This window comes from Sinocyclocheilus rhinocerous, unplaced genomic scaffold (genome assembly GCF_001515625.1).
Source record: "Sinocyclocheilus rhinocerous isolate Xijiao unplaced genomic scaffold, SAMN03320098_v1.1 scaffold489, whole genome shotgun sequence".
NCBI lineage: Eukaryota > Metazoa > Chordata > Actinopteri > Cypriniformes > Cyprinidae > Sinocyclocheilus > Sinocyclocheilus rhinocerous.
This window is the reverse complement of record NW_015666177.1, coordinates 34,316-50,699: the sequence shown is the minus strand read 5'-3', so window position 1 is coordinate 50,699 and position 16,384 is coordinate 34,316. Positions and strand designations below refer to the sequence as shown.

Below are 16,384 nucleotides of genomic sequence, written 5' to 3'. Positions count from 1 at the left end.
TTAATTAATATTACTCAGTACTTAAATGTATAATTACACTGTAACAAGGACACCTAAAAATAACATGTAACCAAATATTAAAGAATAAATTAACAAAAAAGAAAAAACAGAGTATATACCGTATTGGCCCGAATATAAGACGACCCTGATTATAAGACGACCCCCCTTTTTCCAGATGTACCTTTTGGAAAAAGGCTTTTTAAAAACCAAATCTTGTTTTTTCTCAGTAAAACACATTTTGTCTTCAATTATTTTCATATTGCATATTTTTCCTATTTTAATTTTTGTTTTGAAAGTATGGTAAAAACTGTTAAAATGTACCAACAATCACATTTAAAAAATATACACTTTATGATATACCATAAAAAAAAAAAAAAACAGGTAGCCCATCTGAATTAGGACATTTAGGCTATCCATCTAATAGTAGCCTACCAAAATCTTATTAACAGCAGAAGTAGAGTTGGTCCCATCAGGCTAACGTGACAGAAAACCTTACAGCTGCATGAGTCGTGACTTTCTCTTTTGTTTTCACTCGCGATCTTTACAACACGCATTACATTACGTATTTCATGGCACACTCGTTTTATGCGTATTTGGCGCCACCTATTGTTGTGGGTGTATTATTGACATGTCAAAGTCTAGACCCTGAATATAAGACGACCGCGTTTTTTCAGATGTATTTCCAAGAAAAAAACATTGTCTTATATTCGGGACAATACGATAAGTTATAAGAAGAGTATTTATACTTTTCTAATTAAATTATTAATCTAAATGATGTATCTAAATCACTTTAATTATTTCACTCATTCACAAGGTCCATCCATGCAATGCTAAATTTCTCCAAATCTGTTCCAACGAAAAAAACGCCCTCAGGTCATTCAAGATGTAAATAAGGTTAAGTAAATTATCAGCAAAATAAAATTTTTGGGTGAACTATTCCTTTAATAACAACAAGAGCAGTGCTTCACAAACCTGTCCTATAGACCCCCCAGCACTGCACATTTTGTATGTCTCCTCCATCAAACACGCCTGATTGAACTCTTCAGCTCATTAGCAGAGACTACAAGACCTGAAATGGGTGTAACCAATCAGGGAGACATACAAAATGTGCTGTTTTGGGGGTCCCTAGGACAGGTTTGAGAAACACTGAAATAGAGCCACAGCAGTGAATTCTTCATTCTGCAGTTACGCTGTTGACCTGATGTAGAGTGGTGGTGCGCTGGGAAGAAAGGCTTGGCTTGAGCAGCTTTTTTCTCTCTGAGGTGCTCTGAGGAGCGGGTGTATTCAGGGCTCTGCTCTGAGGTGTAGGAGGAACCACCTCAATGGACACACCAGCCTCCACATGCTGGTCAGCGCTGCCATCAAGTTCAACCAGCTCCGACCAAACTGGAAAAACAAACAAAACAACAATAGGTCATAATTCAGTACAGGGACTACAGCTTTACAATCAAAAATTAGATTTGAGCAAATAACCTTTCAATATATCAGCTTCGCCAGATGCTGAAAAATGATCTAATATAAATGTGCAATTAATCGACTAATGGCTAAAATGGATGACTACTAGTTGACTAGAAAAATAGTTTTATTAAATTATATATTTACACAGTTTAATGTATCTTAGAGGGGACATGGATGCATTTAACCTACAGTTACAGATGGATAAATAATGTTTTGTTTTTAACATAAAACGTTGAATACTGATATTTGAAATGATTTTAAAACATGAAAAAAATTAGTCAAAATGTGAAATTAAAACCGCCAGTAGGTGACAGCAAGTGACTGTTAATGAGTGAGTCATTGAGATTCAACAGATTCGTTCAAATGGCTAATTCATTCAGGAACAAAGCATTTGACTCTCCCTGCGTTGGACCAAACAACTGTTTCTTGAAGTGCCCTTCTGCGTCATCATCACTTGCCCACACGGAGGCGCCGTCATCATGCAAAGAATCTGCGCAAAGGATCATGGGAGCCCGAAGTGTCCATCAGTTGTACCCTTCGAAATCCTTCATTCCGAAGGGCCCTTTAAAGTGGCCCGTTTTGAGCACTTCGGTTTGGAACGACCATTCAATATGGCGGCCATGATTGTTTTAACTCCGAAGTGCCCTTCGGAGGGTGATATATCCCGTTTGGAATGCACCGTGTGCTAATGAGTGAATCTGAATCATTTATTCAACCGATTCGTTCAAAAAGCTGATTCATTCAATAAGTAAACACCATCCATTGCTCAGAGACGCAAAACAGTGCTGTGATCTTTGTTTGGAACTATTTTTGTTGGCAAAATTGAGCAAAAACAAGCAATATTATCCATGATTCCAAAATCTGTTTATTAGTTCTGTTTTTCACCCATTTCAGTGGTACATAATACTTGCAGGAGACCAGCTTCCTTTTAGGTTGGTTTGTGCCCACTCTACTTTGTACTAAGGAGTTAAGAGATTTTTATTTATTTTGTAGGCTGCAATAGGCTTGTGCTTTTGCAAGTATTGTGTACCAGTTAAAACTTTGGCAAAGTTTTGCTTAATTGCACCATTAAGCTGTGTGCTCTGGGTCGAATAGAATGCCACAAGAGGGATTATTTTCTCTTTGGACTGTGTGTTCATGTCTGGGTTTACTGGATTGTTAATGGATCTTCTAAAAAGTCTCAGGGCTTTTCTCAGGGTGGATCTGGAATATCCTCTTGCCCTTAAGGCACTAAACAGTATTTTCACCGCCTTCAGGAACTCTTCCTCCTGGGAGCAGATTCTATGAAATCTGAGTAGTTGTGACTTTAAGATGCCCCTGAAAGTGTCGTGGGTGAATGCTGTTTCTGTGTAGCAAACAATGCGTGTCTGTCTCTTTGAAGTAAACCCTGTAATCCAGTTGGCTCTCTTTTTGAAATTCCGGCCCTTTGTATGTGACCACGTCCAAAAAGTTAACCTGTGTAGCATCTATCTCAAATTTGACCTTTATTGACCTGTGGGTGTTGATTTAGGTGATTAATGAAATTATGAAATTCCTCTTTAGAGTGAACCCAGATGCCCCAAATGTCATCGAGGAAACGGAAATATGCGAATTGTTTAAGAGGAGATGAGGCTAACGCTGACTCTGCCCCATCGTACGCCAACATATGTATGGCCTGCTGGGAAAAGGTCTTGCCCATGGCAGTGCCTTTTGTTTGTAAGAAAAATTTACCATTAACTCAACCTGACAAAAAAACGACTTTGAATTTAAAGTAATTTTAGAATGTATTCATCCGGACTCTTGGGGTCAGGATATTTCCTCATGTACTCTCGTACGGCCTCCATCCCTGCCTGTGTCTCGATGTTCGTGTAGAGACTATCTATATCTATGGTGAAGAGTAACACATCAGAAGGGATTTTAAGATTTTTATTTTTTTTTGTATAAAATCGTACATGTCCTTCAGATAGCTCCTATGTTTTTGTGAAATCGAATTCAAGTAATATTCTACAAATTCTGCCGTATGATATGTCTCGCTGCTGCAATCGGATACGATTGGTCTTCCTGGGGGTATTTTATTCGGTACGCGCCAACTGTTTGGTTTTTTGTGTATTTTCGGGAGGAGATAAAATCTCCTGGGCCTCGGGGTCCCAGGGCCTAGAAGGTACTCCTTCTGTTTTCCGCTAATAATTCTCTTTTCGCACATTTCCTCTAAAATTTCTCTCACTTCGACTTGTGTTTGGGGATATATGGGTTCATCTAAGGGGCTATAATGATCTGTGACCTGCAACTGTCTTGTCCCCTCCCAAATATAGTCCTTAATGTCCATGAGTACCACTGCGTTGCCTTTGTCGGCCGGTTTGATGACAATGTTTTCATTCTTTCTGAGTTGATTCAAGGCCTTCCCTTCGCTCACGGATAGATTTTGTTTTTCTCTCAGACCCCAATGCAGATGTTTAAAGGCGTACAAATCTGCCCTAATAATGGAAGTAATGTGATTGGGGAGTCTAGACAAGGGTGGGGACCAATCTGATCAGTGGGTGAAGGGGGGTTTCTCCTTCCTGTTTTTCTTGCCTTCGAAGAAGGTCTCTAGTTTCAGTCTCCTATGGTAATTTTGTACACTTATAAGTAATTCAGCCTTTTGTGTTTTAAAATGTCGTGGTGCTGGAACAAAAGAAAGGCCTTTAAGTAGGACCGCCCTCTGCTTTGGTGTGAGGGCGAGAGAGGCTGAAAGATTAACTATGAGTTTGTCATTACCATCTATAAGGTTGATGGACCTTGAAAGTTTACATTTTGAATCCAATGGTCTAAGATGGCTTTTGCTGTCGTTGTGGTCCAGTGGATGAGGTCTCTCTCCACTTCAAACCGGGCAGAGGGCAGATCCACAATACTGTTCAGAGTATCTCTGATGTACTCGTTCATCTTTGTGAGGTGGATCCGCTCCTCAGCTGGTAGCTGATCAGAAAAGTTTATCACCAGGAAGTACAGTTCCGTGTCATTCTGTACGTTCTTTGTATTTCTTTCGTGGTTGTGACAATGCACCTTTGTGTTCTGTTATTTATTCCGAAAGAGAAAATCAAAACCTCGGGTTCTAAGGTCACCGTTGCCCTCTCCATTAAGTTTCCAGCATGTTGAAACTTTGCACCTGGAAAGCTGTCAATTTGCAAGTCTGCCACACTGAAAGCGGGGATCCTCGAAACATTCGAGTCACCTATTATAAAAATTTTTCTTTAAGGTCACACTCCAATCTGCGTGTTTACGGTTTGTATTAACATGGCGAAATCATCTGCGGTTGTGCGCTGTGTTTTTAGGAGTCTAACTTGCAGACGCCAGACCACTGATTCGTAAACCTGCTTTCCTGCAGTCCGTGTTCTTCTGACTATTTTGTAGTAAGTAACGAATATGCTTCGGGGAAATGAATCGGAGTAAAAGTATACATTTTAATTAGGAAATGTAGTGGAGTAAAAGTAAAAGTTGGCTGAAATATAAAAACTCAAGTAAAGTACAAATACTCCCAAAAAAATATTTAATTACTGTAACGAAGTATTACTTCTTGGGTATCTCCAGGAAGCTTTATCCTGTGGTTTTATATTAAAGAAAGTGTTAGTAATGACCTGACCTTGGTGGCTGCAAAACTCAAGTAGGCGTTTCCCACTTTTGTTCATCCTACCAACACCACACTTTGCCAAGCAAGTTGCTCAGGAATTGTGGTCAGTGCCCACTCTAGCATTAAAGTTACCAAGCAAAAACTGTGGCTGATTTGATGGGACACTGTTGAACTTCTCGATTAGTTTTGTAACCCTTGTTCCATGAAGGAAGCAACAGAGATGTTACATTTACATACTGATGTATGGGGTGTCACTTTGGAGCCCGAAACACCTCTGAGTAGTAAAAAACAGGCCAATGAACATGTGTGAGTGCCAAGCCACTTCTTTGTTCAAGCAGTCTGCAGTTTAAACAAAATCTCCAGTGATAGGGTTTCCATTTACTCAAGGTGAATGAATGAGTGTTTACTATGACAACCACTAGGCTCTGAAGCAAAAATCGGAATGAGTGGATGCATGCTACCTCCTTATAAACCCGTGTGTATGAAGGAGTGGCTAGGCTTGCAAATTCCACTCGCCAATGTTCAGTGGTCTGTTTTTTTAATGATTGGGGCTCCCAAGTGAGACCCTATTCATTAGTATGTTGATGCAACACAGAATGTGACAGATGAAACAAAGGACAAGTTCTCTTTCAGTCAGTGTCAGGGTTGGTTGCTAAGCACTGATAATGCTGACTTATCATGCTGTAGTGTAGAGCTGCATTGAAAGGATTTATTCAGATCCCAAATTTGGAGGAACAATACTTCCCAGCAGGTTGTTCCTGATTGCAAAGCCTACAACATGTTCTCTTTGATCTAATTCTGACTTGCCCTGAAAAAAGGTGAAATCTTACAGCAGTCCCACTGGACAGTCACTGGCTGAACAATTAAGAAACATTCAGCCCCATTTCACAGGTTGGTACATGGAAAAAAATCACACAGATCTTTTATTTGTTTTTGTATATACTTGGTTATACACTGCAATTTGGTTATCAATATTGTAATGTCAGATATATCCATTTATTGCAAGTTGTTTAATTCTTTTTTTTTTTTTTTACAGATTAACAGCATAGACGTGCAAAGAGAATGCATCCTCAAATCGTGTGTATGCTTGAATGAGGACCATATACAGCTGTTCAAGGAGTACAATGTAAGCAAATGCTTATCTCTTTCATCATCTAGTTCACTTTCATCTATTTCCTGTACTGCATCAAATATTAGATGTCATACAAATGCAGCATATTTTGTATGTTTTGCACAGGATTGTGATTGGTTGATTGCCAAAGAAGCCATGAAGCAGACCGTAATTGGGATCTGCATTGTTCGACATGAAGGACATGACCCAGTGGATCAGAAGGGGTTGACGTTCTCATTTCTTTGAGGAATGCAGCCGTGGCAGTGGCCATGTTATTCAGACTCATTTATGCCTTTAACCTTAGCTACCCATGAGGACTCAAATCTATATTTGAGATCATCCAGAAAGTGTTCTTCAGCCTGGAAGGACACAGACTTTCATCAAATGTGCATTCTCTGAAGAACAAGATGCTGGAGTAAGTTGATCCTGTTCTATCTTGTTCTAAGCTCAACACCAAGCAGATTTTTTTTCTATTTGACACAGTATTTTTTTTATTGTAATATCAATATTGTTAGTCCTCTTTTTTGTATTTTGCATTGTAGTTTGTTTCTTTGTATTACTTAAATGTCAACCTAGCTGAAACTTTAAAAAATACTATTGTGGTTTATTTAAACTTTTGAAAACAGCTCAGCACTGAACAGTAGTTGTTGTCTTTTTCTTTTGAAATTGGAATAAAGAAAGACTTAAGACATTTACATTGAGCATTTTATTTATTTGTACATTAAAATACATTTAGGTGGAAATATCAGTAATTATAAGCTGGTTAAAGTAAATAAAGTTGTTCAGTTAAAACATTTCTGGTTGTCGTAATTAAGTGGTTAAAATTAATTGGCTCAACAAGAGTAAGTTGTGTACAAGTTAAATCCACAAGATAATTCAAATGAACATGATTTGATCTCATTGGTTGAAGATGAATTTTGCTCTTTGGTTCTATTTACCTAGATTAAGTTGAGATAACATGATTCAAATGCGTGGAAATGGGTTTAATAATTAAATTAAGTTGCACCAACGATTTATTTTTTTGAGTATACAAGACTTTTAAAGGGGTCATCGGATGCACAAGTTGATATGATTAATGAACAGTCTATAACATACTTCCAGTGTTTCCCATTCATTGATTTATTTGTGGCGGCCCGCCACAAATAAATCATATGTGTGGTGCCATCAAACTGACCGCCACAAATAGATTTTCCAAAAGGCTTATACTTCGCTGAATAAACACGAGAACTGCGCATTTCAAAATCGAAACCCGATGTGGGTGTTTTTTATATCACTGTATTTGTGAAGGAATCCGACTGTCTTCAGAAAATGTTGGATGTCATTTTTATTTTTATTTTGCATGTAATGTCTGATAAAGCAGCATTTGTGAGCGGAGCCCTGCTTTGTATAGAGCCGTTACTGGGGAAACCTTTATTTCTCCCGCTCTAAGCGCCTCCTGCTGGCAGAGAATGAATTTACATATATATGCCGCCACAAATAAAGTGTTAGTCTGTGGGAAACACTGTACTTTGGTTAAAATTTCTCAATGGTAGTGTAAAACAACACCCTTTTTACCTAGCCAAAAACAGCTCTGCACACAGTAACCCGTTTTAGTGCATGTTTCTTTAAATGCTAATGAGCTCTGCTGACCCCTCCCCTCTCTTCCATGGGGTGACGAGCAATTCTCATGAGACTAGGTAGATCCCAAATCACGTACTTATGCACTATTCTATGACGTTTTTTAGTATGAATAGCGCGAGTAGTGCGTTCACAGTGAAAATTCCAAAAAGAAAAAGTGCACTTTAAATACCCGGATGATGCACTTAAATAACTGAAAAAATGAAGTGTGGAATGTTGGACACTTTATGCACTCAACTGTCGCAGCTTTAATTACGTAGCGAAGGGGGAGGGGCTATCAGACTCCGATTATGAATGACAAAATAACCTTATATAATTCAAACACTACATGGTTGAGTACATAGTGCATAAGTACATAGTAGCTGCGTCCCAAATGATGCACTATACACTATGCACTCATACACTGTTTACTTTAGCCGCATTTAACTGCGGAACTTGCTAACTAGCATGCTATTAAGAAAAGCGATTTGCAAAGATTCATAAAAGAACCTTATACCCGCTTCTGTAGGTGAAGCTGGATCACGAATGATTTGCACGAACATAAACGCATTTAGGTAGATCGGGGGTGCATTCCCTTCAGAAACAAACGTAAACCACTGCGTCTTCAGCGGCTCAGATGTTGGGAGTAAATAACAACTGCTATGTTCATTATTACATCCAACAACAAAGCATCTCAATCTCTTAGGAGACAATTCTTGTCTACACCTGCTCCGGCGTCGAAACAATGGAAGACTGTTTACAGCTCACTCAGGGCGGGTCTAAGGTAAAACACAAGTGTCAATCAACAATCGTAGGAGGGGCCTGGGTCTGTGTGACGTCACACAGCCAAAAAGCTGAGAACAACTTGATTTGAGAAAGGGGGTGTTATTTATAGGGATTAAAAAAAATACTGAGTGGATTTTTATGATTATAGTGTGGATGTGTACAAACACTGCCAACACACATTTATGTTCAAACATGTAAAAGTGAATTTTGCGTCCGATGACCCCTTCAAGACCACTTTCTCAGTCGGCCCACAGAGGAAGAAGAAAACAAAACACAAAGGTCCAAGAGACACAATCAGCCTCAACTAGGGATGGGCTATATCTTATCATTTGTGATATACAGGTAGAAATTCTTCCCACGATAAGAATTACTCTTGCTACAATAATAACAATAAAGCCTGCAACCCATTCGCAACTCACGTGCAGAGCAAAAACAAGTACAGCACAAGGCAGACATGAAGCTGAAGAGGATTTTGTCGCTGAACATGGAGCTACCTCTACAATCTGGAACTGGTTTGGTCAGGGCTGTAAAGTGCAACATGTCACAGTCATGCGATGAATAAATATACCACAGTAGCATGCGTGCGATACAGTTTTGCATTTGTATGAGCCTGTTTACAAACCTACAAAACTGGATGCCTTTGTCCATGGAATTTTCTGGAATGTCATAAGTTCTATTACGTCTGTGAGTCTCACTTGGGGAGTTTCTGCTCTAAGGCGTCCTCTGGCTACCAGTATGAATTAAACACACATTACATTATGTGTGTACTCACTAATGTTCATAACACCCTTTTGGGTGTTTTGTTTTTGTCTCTCAGTGGATGCATAAGATTTTCTGACAAAACAGAAATTACTGCCACAGGTTTTATCATAATAATTTGATATTTTAAAATAAAACCTTAGACCTTTCTAATTATTTAAAGTTATAGGTCCCTTGCACTGAACTTTCACAACTCCCTTCCTCACTCAAGTATCACCAGCTCCAAAAGTGACAGCTTCCTAATATATACACTAATGTCTGTGTTATTAACATTAAATAACAAAAGAAAAAGAGAAAATACCTTACTACTCCTGACTGAATACCTTTTGTAGCTTTAATAATAATAAATTTCCTTTTAGTTGGTCACTTTCATTGTTGTGTCGAAATACTGACACTAGAGGTTACTCTTGGTAGCCCACACACCTCTTACATATTCAGAAAAGGCCAAAGTTGGCAAGTGGAATTTGCATGTCCAGCCACTCTCCTGGACATAAAAGAAGGGCTGACACACCACTCATTCAACTTTGTTCTTCAGAGCCAAAACACACACCTTATGCACTACAGAGTAGCAACTATTTCCACACACCTCGCTGAAATTTATAGCATGCTATAATGTTCTCCTCTCATTTGTGCACAGATACGTACAAGGAGTTCTCCTGGGTGCATCAACAGTGGCTTAAAAGAGGTAATTTCCTTTCTAAAAGCAAATTCCTCTAAGAGAAAAGCATGGCAGATTGAGTCTTTTTAAAGATGCCTTTCATCCATGGGTTTGATTTCTGTCTCCTTCTGATGGCCACGCCCACTGTCTTTAGTGCCTGGGTCATTCTCATGTGGAAGCTTGGGTGATGGTCATAGGGAATATTGTCAATGACAATTCTTCTGCTGCAGATCTAGGGGCCATCCACACAGAACACGTCGTTGCATCTAAAAACACAAGATGCAGTGCTCAGGAAGGTTTTTTTTTTTTAAAGTGCAGCGTAGAATGCCTTCTCTGCCCTGTTGTTGTAAAATACAACAATTGCTATGCCAACTTGCATTGATCCAAGATGGTGGTGCAGTCAGACGCAGTGGCTACTCTGGGTTCTAAAGACGGTGCTTTTATGTCTTTTAATCTCGTCTCTTCATCTCCAAATAATCTCACTTTACCGCTAATTCTTAAAGATTGTGTTCAAAAGCAGATCACAGTATTGCCAAACGATGCTAACTCAGCACTTCAGGACTGTTTCCAGGACACAGACTGGAACATGTTCAGAGAGGCAGCCACCTACAACAATCACACAGACTTACAAGAGTACACCGAAACAGTGACTGCTTATATCAAGCAGTGCATAGATGATGTGACAGTCACCAAGACCATCACCACACGAGCCAACCAGAAGCCATGGATGACAGCTGAGGTTCGCGGGCTGCTAAAAATCCAAGATGAAGCATTCAGATCAGGAGATAAGGCAGCTCTCAAAACAGCAAGAGCCAATCTGTCTCATGGCATCAATAAGGCAAAACATCAATATGCTCAAAAAGATCAACAATAACTTCAGTGACAGTAAAGACACCCGGACCCTGTGGCAAGCCATTCAGACCATCACTGGCTACAAGCCCCTGCCACAGGCCAGTGACAATGACACATCCCTCCCAGATGCACTCGACCACTTCTACTCACGATTTGAGATACAAATGACAAACCTGCACAAAAACTACACACATCTCCAAACGACCAGGTGCTCTGTCTCTCTCCAGTTGACGTAAGAAAGACCCTGTCCAGGGTCAACCCACATAAGGCTGCGGGCCCCGACAACATACCTGGCCGTGTACTGAGAGACTGTGCTGCACAGCTGATGGATGTCTTAACAAATATCTTTAACACCTCATTGAGCCAGGCAGTCGTCCCCACGTGTCTCAAATCCACCACCATAATTCCAGTACCAAAGAAGTCACCTGTGTCCTGCCTGAATGACTATCGTCCTAACTATCGCACTAACCCCAATCATGATAAAGTGCTTTGAGAGGTTAGTCATGCATCACATCAAGTCCAGTCTCCCAAACACGCTGGACCCATTCCAGTTTGCGAACCGTCCAAACCGTTCCACGGACAATGCAATATCCTCCACTTTCCACCTCGCTCTTACTCACCTGGAACAGAAAGACCCTTATGTTAGAATGCTGTTCGACTTTAGCTCAGCATTCAACACAATAATCCCTCAGCAGCTTATCAACAAACTAAACTTGCTGGGCCTCAACTTACCCCTCTGTAATTGTATCCTGAATTTTTTAGCTATAAGACCTCAGTCAGTCCATGTCGGCCGCAACACGTCCAGCACTACCACACTGAGCACAGGTGCCCCACAGGGCTGTGTGCTCAGCCCGCTGCTCTTCACGCTGCTGACTCACGACTGCACTGCCAAATTCAGCTCCAACCACATCATCAAGTTTGCTGATGACACAACTGTGGTAGGCCTCATCAGAAACAACGATGAAACACACTACAGAGAGGAAGTGGCACAGCTGGCTGAATGGTGCGGTGTCAACAACCTGTCCCTCAAAGCGAGTAAGACAAAGGAGGTTGTGAGGACTTCAGGAGACACTCTGTTGACCACCCCCCACTGACCATCGACGGCTCGGCCGTGGAGAGAGTCAGCAACACTAAATTCCTGGGAGTGCACATTACAGAGGATCTCACCTGGACCACCAACATCACGTCACTCAACAAGAAGGCCCAACAGCGCCTCCACTTTCTCCGCCAGCTGAAAAGAGCCTCCTTGAGCTTTGAGATGGTAGCACTGAATTAAGCCATGAATGCAACTTCCTACCTTTCTGCCGCCGCTGCCTCATAAGATGTAATATTATTATCTGTTATTATAATCCAGCGCAACGGCAACATGTCGCCATGTTATAACACAACATCTGTATTGCAAACTGTATTGCTGTTATTGTTGTTTTTAGTGTATGCATACAAACCCAACGTCATTGCCATAGAAACCAATGCAGATTCATTAAATTCATTACTTCAGACTTATGTGCCCTCTAGAAGCTTGCGTTCTGCAAGTGAACATCTACTTTCACAGACCTTTAAATTAAATGTTCCCTCCTGGTGGAATGACCTGCCCAACTAAGTCCTAGTAGCTGAGTCCTTAGCCATCTTCAAGAATCAGCTAAAAACACATCTCTTCCTTCTTTATTTGATCCTCTAACTCTAGCACTCTCTATTCTAATTCTATTCTTTAAAAAAAATGGTCCCTTTTAGACTTGCACTCTATTCATTTACTAACTGCTTGTTTTCTTAAAAAATAAAAAAAACTAACACTAGCTTCTCTAATCTTTTTGTATTCTATCTATTTGTTTTCTTTTTATTTATTATACAATTAACAAAAGCAAAAAAGGCCTCTAACACTAGCTTGCTCTATTCTTTTTCTATTCTATAGTTTTCTTTTTATTTATTATATAATTAAAAAAAAACTTTGCTACGTGTACTGCGTTAAACTAACTAGCTTGCTCTATTCTTTTTCTAATTCTTTTTCTATTCTATAGTTTTCTTTTTATTTATTATATAATTTAAAAAAAACTTTGCTACGTGTACTGCGTTAAACTAACTGCGTTAAACTAACTGAGACTTGTTATAGCACTTGCATATCATTGCTCTTTTGTTGATTTTGATTGCTTCCATTGTCCTTATTTGTAAGTCGCTTTGGATAAAAGCGTCTGCTAAATGACTAAATGTAAATGTAGATACTGAGAAAAATGAAAGAGCACCATGGACACACAAATCAGAATTGAACAGTTGCGATACACAGTGAGGACAGTCAATCATTTAGATCGGATTCCAATCGGATATGAACCAAAATCGGATTTGGACCGACAGTCTGAACAAGGCTAAAGAAGTTGATGATGTACTACAGGTACCCTTTTATACTGACGGTTGCACAGGTAGTAACATCACGGACTGTTAATAACATTGTCACATTTAAAGTAGGGCTGTCAGTTTAAAACGTTAACTTAATTAATTAGTTATGAAAAAATAACGCAATTAAATATTTTAACGCAGTTAACGCACTGGCCCCGCCCCCAGACCTGTACTTCATCTTACATTTTATATAGTTCACTGTTGACAAATATTATGCAGGGGAACAACACCAAAAATGCAGTTATGCCCTAAAATTCAAGATATTGGTGCAAAAAATGCCCGTTTGAGTTTTTGTCTCATATTTATATAATACGATATCACACGATCAGGGAGAGCAGTATTACACGAGAGATTATTTTGTCCCGAATATCACGAGCAACTTTCATAAAAGAGAGCCGTTTACTTAATTCCTGAATGAAGCAGCCATTTGAACAAATCGAATGAAGACATTTACCGCCACCTGCTGGCAGTTTCTTATTTAGAATATAATTTCATAAAACAAATCAATTATAATAATAAAAATAAAAACATTAAAGGGATAGGCCTAGTTCACCCGAAAAAAATTTAAATTCTGTCATCATTTACTCACCCTCATGTCGTTTCAAACCTTTCTTTTGTGGAACATAAAGTAAGGTATTTTGAAGACTTGGTAACAAAGCTGTTTTGGTTATCAATGACTTTCATTGTATGAACAAAATATACTGAGATGTTTCTCAAATTATCTTCTTTTATATTCCATAGTTTATGTTAGGCCATTGTAGCTTAAATGTTTGTGTAATACATTTTATGTTGAATCAAATAAAACTCTTTCTAAAGCTACAATTTGTAATGTCTACTTGATACTTTCTCATTTAACACAAAAATAGCTTTAAATAATCTTTTGTGGGTATTTTCAGTCAAATTTATTTAAAAACTTAAAAAGTTCAAATAACTAAATTAGTCAGGTTCAAATATTTAATATTCTAAGCAAATACAACTTAAATGTATCATATTATTTTCAGTAATTTTGTTGTGGAAGGATTTTCAGAGAGAGCATTTAGCTTGTTTTTGACCTCTGTTCTCCTGACGTGCCCAGAAGTCTTGAACTGTTTTGTTGATGTCACAATTTTCTTCCCGCAGTTCTCTCTGCCACTGCCTTAACTCTTGCACATCTGGACGCACACGCACCTGAAAAAACAATATGTTGACATAATTTAGCATTCACTACTCTACAGGTCAAAGGAAAAACAGATGCTCTAGGGTACACAAGATCCTTCAAAGACGAGAGGAGTCTTATTCATGCCTCCATATGAGTCAGTATCAGTTTTTGTTGTTCTTGTTGCATTTACACGACCAGTAGATGTCCTCAGCATGCTATGTTTTAAACACATATAAACAGTCAATCTAGTTAAAGCAATCTATCTCAGGGGTTTCAAACCTATCCTGGAGGACCCCCAGTGCACCGGAAGGACTGGCGCTTTTGCATAGTTTATGCTTGCTTTTTAATAATCATTTGAAACTGGCAAACTGGCAGCTCCAGTAGTAAGATTAAAGGATTTATCTTGAACTCTGTCATGGAAATATAAACCCTAATCAAACAATTTAATAATCAATTTAAAAAGAATTTATATCTGTACTGTTTTACGCTGTACGCTGTGGACGAGCGCTTTGTACAATTAATGGATGAAAGGATGATTCAGCTGCGGGCGTCATCTTCTGGCAAGACGTGGCAATTCATTTCGTGCGTGACTCTCACAGTGTATTATGGGTATTCTGGGTTATTATTACTGCATTATGGGTATTCTCAAGCCGTTGAGCATACATCAGTTGTACACTCGTTATTGCTGTGCATTGTGGGATTGAATGAGTGCACTCAATAATGTCCACTATGTTCCATAATGTTTACACTGTGTACTAGGGAGAGGGGGCCCGGAACGCGATTTCTACTTCAAAATGGGAGACAAACAAAATAATGGAAATTAAAAATGAAGATATTGCCGGTATCAGCATAAAACAAGGAATGTAATGAGTATGGAGTATGTTGTAGAGGCCACAAAGTTATCAGATTACTAATCAGGACCACCTGATATCTGACTCATCAGCTGATTCTGTTTGGTAAGTATATCATTTTAAATATGCTTGCAACATGTTTCACACTCTAGGCTGACACAAGTTTTTATTATCACAAGATCTACCATTATTCGCCTCATCTTAGGGGCCGTTTACACGACAACGGGAAAAAGCCAAAAACGGGAAACTTTTTATGCGTTTTGCCTGTTCATTTACACGACAACGGCGTTTTGGGGACTGAAAACGCATATTTTTGAAAACGGGTTTCAAAGTGCAAGTTTTTGAAAACGGCACCGTTGTTGTTTCCGTGTAAACATCCAAAACGGGAATCTTTGAAAACGGTGACGTCATGCGCGTGCGCAGTATGTGTTAGGTATGTAGACATGCTCAGTACATGTCAATTTTAAAGGCAAGCGCGAACAAACATACACAACAATGATGGAGTACATGGTAGAGGTCTTCTCGGGTCCTAAAATCTGTACCCGACCCAAATCACTTCTTACCCGAACCCGACGTGCATAAATAAAGTTGTCTGCAACCTGATCTCCGGCGAAAGGCTTCTGCACACAAAAAAGAAAAGCCCTGCATGAACACGCAGCATAATGAAGCGAGTGGATTTTCCTGATGGATCTCATATCTATAAGATGATGTCTGTGTGCTCCTTTTCTATGTGCATTCCTCTCTTAACACGAAAGTGAAAGTAAGCTACGCATTCGGGATAGTTTAAAAGAATTCGGGTCTAATCGGGTCCATTTGGGAAAAGCATGTTTATTTTAAATTACCCGAGACCCGAGGCAGCTAATACCGAACCCGACCTGTGTCCGAGGTACTCGTCGAAGTTTTGGACCCGAACCCGCTCGGGTCTCGGGTCGGACCTCGGGTTTTCGGATCCAAGTGGACCCGTGAAGATCTCTAGTACATGGTAGTGTTGTTGCCGCTCAAGAGTTTGCTAACGCTTCTTCAGCAAAGTGTGGATTTACTTCACCGATATTACAACCAACAGCGGAGACGCATCATTTACACACGGCAACAGGTACTGTTTACTAACAAGGTGGCAGCGCCAACTACTGGCCTGGCATACGTAATACAGCGTTTTTGGCCATTTTCGCAGATATGTGAAAACGCAAATCATTTTGAAAACGTT

General features: G+C 39.5%; 1 protein-coding gene across 1 annotated transcript in view; it reads right to left on the bottom strand.

Moving 5' to 3' along the window:
* Window positions 1-931: 931 nt before the first annotated feature.
* iqck (IQ motif containing K) overlaps window positions 932-16,384 on the bottom strand; it is a 25,186-nt gene continuing 9,733 nt past the window's right edge. Inside the window, exons 7-8 of the mRNA XM_016543223.1 lie at window positions 14,244-14,358; window positions 932-1,386 (exon numbers count right to left, since the gene is read on the bottom strand). Coding sequence (XP_016398709.1) covers window positions 1,175-1,386; window positions 14,244-14,358 — 327 coding nt within the window. The 3' untranslated portion in view covers window positions 932-1,174. The remainder of the gene's footprint in view (window positions 1,387-14,243; window positions 14,359-16,384) is intronic.